The sequence below is a fragment of the Oncorhynchus keta genome, unplaced genomic scaffold (genome assembly GCF_023373465.1).
Source record: "Oncorhynchus keta strain PuntledgeMale-10-30-2019 unplaced genomic scaffold, Oket_V2 Un_scaffold_3992_pilon_pilon, whole genome shotgun sequence".
Taxonomy (NCBI): domain Eukaryota; kingdom Metazoa; phylum Chordata; class Actinopteri; order Salmoniformes; family Salmonidae; genus Oncorhynchus; species Oncorhynchus keta.
In genome coordinates, this window is record NW_026290930.1 from 265001 (window position 1) to 275000 (window position 10000).

Genomic DNA, 10000 nt, shown 5'->3' on the forward strand with positions numbered 1-10000 from the left:
GTCATTATAATACTGTAGTGTCCTCCTTCAATGTCCTGTCATTATAATACTGTAGTGTCCTCCTTCAATGTGCTGTCATTATAATACTGTAGTGTCCTCCTCCTCCAATGTGCTGTCATTATAATACTGTAGTGTCCTCCTCCTTCAATGTGCTGTCATTATAATACTGTAGTGTCCTCCTCCTTCAATGTGCTGTCATTATAATACTGTAGTGTCCTCCTCCTTCAATGTGCTGTCATTATAATACTGTAGTGTCCTCCTTCAATGTGCTGTCATTATAATACTGTAGTGTCCTCCTCCTTCAATGTGCTGTCATTATAATACTGTAGTGTCCTCCTCCTTCAATGTGCTGTCATTATAATACTGTAGTGTCCTCCTTCAATGTGCTGTCATTATAATACTGTAGTGTCCTCCTCCTCCAATGTGCTGTCATTATAATACTGTAGTGTCCTCCTCCTCCAATGTGCTGTCATTATAATACTGTAGTGTCCTCCTTCAATGTGCTGTCATTATAATACTGTAGTGTCCTCCTTCAATGTGCTGTCATTATAATACTGTAGTGTCCTCCTCCTTCAATGTGCTGTCATTATAATACTGTAGTGTCCTCCTCCTTCAATGTGCTGTCATTATAATACTGTAGTGTCCTCCTCCTCCAATGTGCTGTCATTATAATACTGTAGTGTCCTCCTCCTTCAATGTGCTGTCATTATAATACTGTAGTGTCCTCCTCCTTCAATGTGCTGTCATTATAATACTGTAGTGTCCTCCTTCAATGTGCTGTCATTATAATACTGTAGTGTCCTCCTCCTTCAATGTGCTGTCATTATAATACTGTAGTGTCCTCCTCCAATGTGCTGTCATTATAATACTGTAGTGTCCTCCTCCTTCAATGTGCTGTCATTATAATACTGTAGTGTCCTCCTCCTTCAATGTGCTGTCATTATAATACTGTAGTGTCCTCCTTCAATGTGCTGTCATTATAATACTGTAGTGTCCTCCTCCTTCAATGTGCTGTCATTATAATACTGTAGTGTCCTCCTCCTTCAATGTCCTGTCATTATAATACTGTAGTGTCCTCCTTCAATGTGCTGTCATTATAATACTGTAGTGTCCTCCTTCAATGTGCTGTCATTATAATACTGTAGTGTCCTCCTCCAATGTGCTGTCATTATAATACTGTAGTGTCCTCCTCCTTCAATGTGCTGTCATTATAATACTGTAGTGTCCTCCTCCAATGTGCTGTCATTATAATACTGTAGTGTCCTCCTCCTTCAATGTGCTGTCATTATAATACTGTAGTGTCCTCCTCCTTCAATGTGCTGTCATTATAATACTGTAGTGTCCTCCTCCAATGTGCTGTCATTATAATACTGTAGTGTTCTCCTCCTCCAATGTGCTGTCATTATAATACTGTAGTGTCCTCCTTCAATGTGCTGTCATTATAATACTGTAGTGTCCTCCTCCAATGTGCTGTCATTATAATACTGTAGTGTCCTCCTCCTCCAATGTCCTGTCATTATAATACTGTAGTGTCCTCCTCCAATGTGCTGTCATTATAATACTGTAGTGTCCTCCTTCAATGTCCTGTCATTATAATACTGTAGTGTCCTCCTCCTCCAATGTGCTGTCATTATAATACTGTAGTGTCCTCCTTCAATGTCCTGTCATTATAATACTGTAGTGTCCTCCTCTTCAATGTGCTGTCATTATAATACTGTAGTGTCCTCCTCCTTCAATGTGCTGTCATTATAATACTGTAGTGTCCTCCTCCTTCAATGTGCTGTCATTATAATACTGTAGTGTCCTCCTCCTTCAATGTGCTGTCATTATAATACTGTAGTGTCCTCCTCCTTCAATGTGCTGTCATTATAATACTGTAGTGTCCTCCTCCTCCAATGTGCTGTCATTATAATACTGTAGTGTCCTCCTCCAATGTGCTGTCATTATAATACTGTAGTGTCCTCCTCCTTCAATGTGCTGTCATTATAATACTGTAGTGTCCTCCTCCTTCAATGTGCTGTCATTATAATACTGTAGTGTCCTCCTCCTCCAATGTGCTGTCATTATAATACTGTAGTGTCCTCCTTCAATGTGCTGTCATTATAATACTGTAGTGTCCTCCTCCTTCAATGTGCTGTCATTATAATACTGTAGTGTCCTCCTCCTTCAATGTGCTGTCATTATAATACTGTAGTGTCCTCCTCCTTCAATGTGCTGTCATTATAATACTGTAGTGTCCTCCTCCTTCAATGTGCTGTCATTATAATACTGTAGTGTCCTCCTCCTTCAATGTGCTGTCATTATAATACTGTAGTGTCCTCCTCCTTCAATGTGCTGTCATTATAATACTGTAGTGTCCTCCTCCTTCAATGTGCTGTCATTATAATACTGTAGTGTCCTCCTCCTTCAATGTGCTGTCATTATAATACTGTAGTGTCCTCCTTCAATGTGCTGTCATTATAATACTGTAGTGTCCTCCTCCTTCAATGTGCTGTCATTATAATACTGTAGTGTCCTCCTTCAATGTGCTGTCATTATAATACTGTAGTGTCCTCCTTCAATGTGCTGTCATTATAATACTGTAGTGTCCTCCTCCTCCAATGTGCTGTCATTATAATACTGTAGTGTCCTCCTTCAATGTCCTGTCATTATAATACTGTAGTGTCCATCTTCAATGTGCTGTCATTATAATACTGTAGTGTCCTCCTCCTCCAATGTGCTGTCATTATAATAATGTAGTGTCCTCCTCCTCCAATGTGCTGTCATTATAATACTGTAGTGTCCTCCTCCTTCAATGTGCTGTCATTATAATACTGTAGTGTCCTCCTCCTTCAATGTGCTGTCATTATAATACTGTAGTGTCCTCCTCCTTCAATGTGCTGTCATTATAATACTGTAGTGTCCTCCTCCTTCAATGTGCTGTCATTATAATACTGTAGTGTCCTCCTCCTTCAATGTGCTGTCATTATAATACTGTAGTGTCCTCCTTCAATGTGCTGTCATTATAATACTGTAGTGTCCTCCTCCTTCAATGTGCTGTCATTATAATACTGTAGTGTCCTCCTTCAATGTGCTGTCATTATAATACTGTAGTGTCCTCCTCCTTCAATGTGCTGTCATTATAATACTGTAGTGTCCTCCTCCTTCAATGTCCTGTCATTATAATACTGTAGTGTCCTCCTTCTTCAATGTGCTGTCATTATAATACTGTAGTGTCCTCCTTCAATGTGCTGTCATTATAATACTGTAGTGTCCTCCTCCTTCAATGTGCTGTCATTATAATACTGTAGTGTCCTCCTCCTTCAATGTGCTGTCATTATAATACTGTAGTGTCCTCCTCCTTCAATGTGCTGTCATTATAATACTGTAGTGTCCTCCTCCTTCAATGTGCTGTCATTATAATACTGTAGTGTCCTCCTTCAATGTGCTGTCATTATAATACTGTAGTGTCCTCCTCCTTCAATGTGCTGTCATTATAATACTGTAGTGTCCTCCTCCTTCAATGTGCTGTCATTATAATACTGTAGTGTCCTCCTCCTCCAATGTGCTGTCATTATAATACTGTAGTGTCCTCCTCCTTCAATGTGCTGTCATTATAATACTGTAGTGTCCTCCTCCAATGTGCTGTCATTATAATACTGTAGTGTCCTCCTCCTTCAATGTGCTGTCATTATAATACTGTAGTGTCCTCCTTCAATGTGCTGTCATTATAATACTGTAGTGTCCTCCTCCTTCAATGTGCTGTCATTATAATACTGTAGTGTCCTCCTCCTTCAATGTCCTGTCATTATAATACTGTAGTGTCCTCCTCCTTCAATGTGCTGTCATTATAATACTGTAGTGTCCTCCTCCTTCAATGTGCTGTCATTATAATACTGTAGTGTCCTCCTCCTTCAATGTGCTGTCATTATAATACTGTAGTGTCCTCCTCCTCCAATGTGCTGTCATTATAATACTGTAGTGTCCTCCTCCTTCAATGTGCTGTCATTATAATACTGTAGTGTCCTCCTCCTTCAATGTGCTGTCATTATAATACTGTAGTGTCCTCCTCCTCAATGTGCTGTCATTATAATACTGTAGTGTCCTCCTCCTTCAATGTGCTGTCATTATAATACTGTAGTGTCCTCCTCCTTCAATGTGCTGTCATTATAATACTGTAGTGTCCTCCTCCTTCAATGTCCTGTCATTATAATACTGTAGTGTCCTCCTCCTTCAATGTGCTGTCATTATAATACTGTAGTGTCCTCCTTCAATGTGCTGTCATTATAATACTGTAGTGTCCTCCTCCTTCAATGTGCTGTCATTATAATACTGTAGTGTCCTCCTCCTTCAATGTGCTGTCATTATAATACTGTAGTGTCCTCCTCCTCCAATGTGCTGTCATTATAATACTGTAGTGTCCTCCTCCTTCAATGTGCTGTCATTATAATACTGTAGTGTCCTCCTTCAATGTGCTGTCATTATAATACTGTAGTGTCCTCCTCCTTCAATGTGCTGTCATTATAATACTGTAGTGTCCTCCTCCTTCAATGTGCTGTCATTATAATACTGTAGTGTCCTCCTCCTCCAATGTGCTGTCATTATAATACTGTAGTGTCCTCCTCCTTCAATGTGCTGTCATTATAATACTGTAGTGTCCTCCTTCAATGTGCTGTCATTATAATACTGTAGTGTCCTCCTCCAATGTGCTGTCATTATAATACTGTAGTGTCCTCCTCCTCCAATGTGCTGTCATTATAATACTGTAGTGTCCTCCTCCTTCAATGTGCTGTCATTATAATACTGTAGTGTCCTCCTCCTTCAATGTGCTGTCATTATAATACTGTAGTGTCCTCCTCCTTCAATGTGCTGTCATTATAATACTGTAGTGTCCTCCTCCAATGTGCTGTCATTATAATACTGTAGTGTCCTCCTCCTTCAATGTGCTGTCATTATAATACTGTAGTGTCCTCCTTCAATGTGCTGTCATTATAATACTGTAGTGTCCTCCTCCTCCAATGTGCTGTCATTATAATACTGTAGTGTCCTCCTTCAATGTGCTGTCATTATAATACTGTAGTGTCCTCCTTCAATGTGCTGTCATTATAATACTGTAGTGTCCTCCTCCTTCAATGTGCTGTCATTATAATACTGTAGTGTCCTCCTCCTTCAATGTCCTGTCATTATAATACTGTAGTGTCCTCCTTCAATGTGCTGTCATTATAATACTGTAGTGTCCTCCTCCTTCAATGTGCTGTCATTATAATACTGTAGTGTCCTCCTTCAATGTGCTGTCATTATAATACTGTAGTGTCCTCCTCCTTCAATGTGCTGTCATTATAATACTGTAGTGTCCTCCTTCAATGTGCTGTCATTATAATACTGTAGTGTCCTCCTTCAATGTGCTGTCATTATAATACTGTAGTGTCCTCCTTCAATGTGCTGTCATTATAATACTGTATCAATGTGCTGTCATTATAATACTGTAGTGTCCTCCTTCAATGTGCTGTCATTATAATACTCCTTCAATGTGCTGTCATTATAATACTGTAGTGTCCTCCTCCTTCAATGTACTGTCATTATAATACTGTAGTGTCCTCCTCCTTCAATGTGCTGTCATTATAATACTGTAGTGTCCTCCTTCAATGTGCTGTCATTATAATACTGTAGTGTCCTCCTCCTTCAATGTGCTGTCATTATAATACTGTAGTGTCCTCCTCCTTCAATGTGCTGTCATTATAATACTGTAGTGTCCTCCTCCTTCAATGTGCTGTCATTATAATACTGTAGTGTCCTCCTCCTTCAATGTGCTGTCATTATAATACTGTAGTGTCCTCCTCCTTCAATGTGCTGTCATTATAATACTGTAGTGTCCTCCTCCTTCAATGTGCTGTCATTATAATACTGTAGTGTCCTCCTTCAATGTGCTGTCATTATAATACTGTAGTGTCCTCCTTCAATGTGCTGTCATTATAATACTGTAGTGTCCTCCTTCAATGTGCTGTCATTATAATACTGTAGTGTCCTCCTCCTTCAATGTGCTGTCATTATAATACTGTAGTGTCCTCCTCCTTCAATGTGCTGTCATTATAATACTGTAGTGTCCTCCTCCTTCAATGTGCTGTCATTATAATACTGTAGTGTCCTCCTCCAATGTGCTGTCATTATAATACTGTAGTGTCCTCCTCCTTCAATGTGCTGTCATTATAATACTGTAGTGTCCTCCTCCTTCAATGTGCTGTCATTATAATACTGTAGTGTCCTCCTCCTTCAATGTGCTGTCATTATAATACTGTAGTGTCCTCCTCCTTCAATGTGCTGTCATTATAATACTGTAGTGTCCTCCTCCTTCAATGTGCTGTCATTATAATACTGTAGTGTCCTCCTCCTTCAATGTGCTGTCATTATAATACTGTAGTGTCCTCCTTCAATGTGCTGTCATTATAATACTGTAGTGTCATTATAATACTCCTCCTTCAATGTGCTGTCATTATAATACTGTAGTGTCAATGTGCTGTCATTATAATACTGTAGTGTCCTCCTCCTTCAATGTGCTGTCATTATAATACTGTAGTGTCCTCCTCCTTCAATGTGCTGTCATTATAATACTGTAGTGTCCTCCTCCTTCAATGTGCTGTCATTATAATACTGTAGTGTCCTCCTCCTTCAATGTGCTGTCATTATAATACTGTAGTGTCCTCCTCCTTCAATGTGCTGTCATTATAATACTGTAGTGTCCTCCTCCTTCAATGTGCTGTCATTATAATACTGTAGTGTCCTCCTAGTGTCCCTTCAATGTGCTGTCATTATAATACTGTAGTGTCCTCCTCCTTCAATGTGCTGTCATTATAATACTGTATGTGTCCTCCTCTTCAATGTGCTGTCATTATAATACTGTAGTGTCCTCCTCCTTCAATGTCCTGTCATTATAATACTGTAGTGTCCTCCTCCTCCAATGTGCTGTCATTATAATACTGTAGTGTCCTCCTCCTTCAATGTGCTGTCATTATAATACTGTAGTGTCCTCCTCCTTCAATGTGCTGTCATTATAATACTGTAGTGTCCTCCTCCTTCAATGTGCTGTCATTATAATACTGTAGTGAGTCCTCCTCCTTCAATGTGCTGTCATTATAATACTGTAGTGTCCTCCTCCTCCAATGTGCTGTCATTATAATACTGTAGTGTCCTCCTCCTTCAATGTGCTGTCATTATAATACTGTAGTGTCCTCCTTCAATGTGCTGTCATTATAATACTGTAGTGTCCTCCTCCTTCAATGTGCTGTCATTATAATACTGTAGTGTCCTCCTTCAATGTGCTGTCATTATAATACTGTAGTGTCCTCCTCCTTCAATGTGCTGTCATTATAATACTGTAGTGTCCTCCTCCTTCAATGTGCTGTCATTATAATACTGTAGTGTCCTCCTCCTCAATGTGCTGTCATTATAATACTGTAGTGTGTCCTCCTCTTCAATGTCCTGTCATTATAATACTGTAGTGTCCTCCTCCTCCAATGTGCTGTCATTATAATACTGTAGTGTCCTCCTCCTTCAATGTGCTGTCATTATAATACTGTAGTGTCCTCCTCCTTCAATGTGCTGTCATTATAATACTGTAGTGTCCTCCTCCTTCAATGTGCTGTCATTATAATACTGTAGTGTCCTCCTCCTCCAATGTGCTGTCATTATAATACTGTAGTGTCCTCCTCCTCCAATGTCCTGTCATTATAATACTGTAGTGTTTCCTATGATGATGTTGTGTTGATATTATATATGCCATTTAGCAGACGCTTTTATCCAAAGCGACTTACAGTCATGTGTGCATACATTCTATGTATGGGTGGTCCCGGGGATCGAACCCACTACCCTGGCGTTACAAGCGCCATGCTCTACCAACTGAGCTACAGAAGGAGTTTTACCTATGATGATGTTGTGTTGCTCTGGGGCTCCTGAGTGGGCGTTTCCCATCAGGTTGTCTTGGATCTGATAGGCTGCCAGGTCAAACAGATCCAAATAGTCTTCCACTGGGTAACGGTCATGGAACCCTTCACTCAGACGGATTATACCTGGAGGGAGGAGAGAGGGAGGGAGGGAGGGAGAGGGGGGAGGGAGGGAGGGAGGGAGGGAGAGGGGGAGGGAGTAGAGAGGGGAGAGGGGGGGAGGGGGAGGGAGAGGGGGAGGGAGGGAGGGAGGGGAGGGGGAGGGAGGGAGGGAGGGAGGGAGGGAGAGGGAGGGAGAGGGGGAGGGAGGGAGGCAGGGAGGGAGGGAGTGAGAGAGGAGAGAGGGGGAGGGGGAGGGAGGGAGGGAGGAGAGAGGGAGGGAGGGAGGAGAGAGGGGGAGGGAGGAGGAGGGAGGGAGGGAGAGGGGGAGGGAGCCAGGGATGGGAGAGGGAGGGAGGAGAGGGGGAGGGAGGGATGGAGGGAGGGAGGGGGAGGGAGGAGGCAGGGGGAGGGAGGGAGAGAGGAGAGAGGGGAGGGAGGGAGGGAGGGAGGGAGGGAGGAGAGAGAGGGAGGGAGGGAGGGAGGGGGAGGAGGGAGTGAGGGAGGAGAGAGGGAGGGAGGGAGAGGGGGGAGGGAGCCAGGGATGGGAGAGGGAGGGAGGAGAGAGGGAGGGATGGGAGAGGGAGGGGGGAGGGAGGGAGGGAGGGGGAGGGAGGGAGGGAGAGGGAGGGAGGGAGGGAGGGAGAGGGAGGAGGAGAGAGGGAGGGGTGGGATAAGGAGGCAGGTGGAGGGTGGAGGGGGGGGGAGGGAGGGAGGGAGGGAGGGGGAAGGGGGGAGGGAGAGATGGAGGGAGGGAACGGAGAGAGAACGATAGACAAAGAATGATAGAGAGAGAGAAACAGAAAAATAGAGGGAGAAAGCAACATTAGGAAACGTCTCCTCTCAAGTCCTTCATAGATACTAAAACCGCTCAGCCTGTCTACAGTTTTAGTCCAGGTCAAAGCACTACCTGACATGTTGTCCTTCACGTAAACCCACAGGGTCAGCTTGATCTATACAGGGACATGTTGTCCTTCACGTAAACCCACAGGGTCAGCTTGATCTATACAGGGACATGTTGTCCTTCACGTAAACCCACAGGGTCAGCTTGATCTATACAGGGACATGTTGTCCTTCACGTAAACCCACAGGGTCAGCTTGATCTATACAGGGACATGTTGTCCTTCACGTAAACCCACAGGGTCAGCTTGATCTATAGGGACATGTTGTCCTTCACGTAAACCCACAGGGTCAGCTTGATCTATATAGCTACATGTTGTCCTTCACGTAAACCCACAGGGTCAGCTTGATCTATACAGGGACATGTTGTCCTTCACGTAAACCCACAGGGTCAGCTTGATCTATACAGCTACATGTTGTCCTTCACGTAAACCCACAGGGTCAGCTTGATCTATACAGCTACATGTTGTCCTTCACGTAAACCCACAGGGTCAGCTTGATCTATATAGCTACATGTTGTCCTTCACGTAAACCCACAGGGTCAGCTTGATCTATACAGGGACATGTTGTCCTTCACGTAAACCCACAGGGTCAGCTTGATCTATACAGGGACATGTTGTCCTTCACGTAAACCCACAGGGTCAGCTTGATCTATATAGGGACATGTTGTCCTTCACGTAAACCCACAGGGTCAGCTTGATCTATATAGCTACATGTTGTCCTTCACGTAAACCCACAGGGTCAGCTTGATCTATATAGGGACATGTTGTCCTTCACGTAAACCCACAGGGTCAGCTTGATCTATATAGGGACATGTTGTCCTTCACGTAAACCCACAGGGTCAGCTTGATCTATACAGCTACATGTTGTCCTTCACGTAAACCCACAGGGTCAGCTTGATCTATATAGCTACATGTTGTCCTTCACGTAAACCCACAGGGTCAGCTTGATCTATATAGCGACATGTTGTCCTTCACGTAAACCCACAGGGTCAGCTTGATCTATATAGCTACATGTTGTCCTTCACGTAAACCCACAGGGTCAGCTTGATCTATATAGGGACATGTTGTCCTTCACGTAAACCC

The 10000-nt window shown here is 43.0% G+C and overlaps 1 protein-coding gene across 5 annotated transcripts in view; it reads right to left on the reverse strand.

Moving 5' to 3' along the window:
- LOC127928789 (carbohydrate sulfotransferase 15-like) overlaps positions 1-10000 on the reverse strand; it is a 46509-nt gene that overhangs the window by 23424 nt on the left and 13085 nt on the right. For all 5 annotated transcript variants that reach the window (XM_052516140.1, XM_052516142.1, XM_052516143.1 and 2 more), the window contains exon 3: positions 7896-8042. In XM_052516140.1, coding sequence (XP_052372100.1) covers positions 7896-8042 — 147 coding nt within the window. The remainder of the gene's footprint in view (positions 1-7895; positions 8043-10000) is intronic.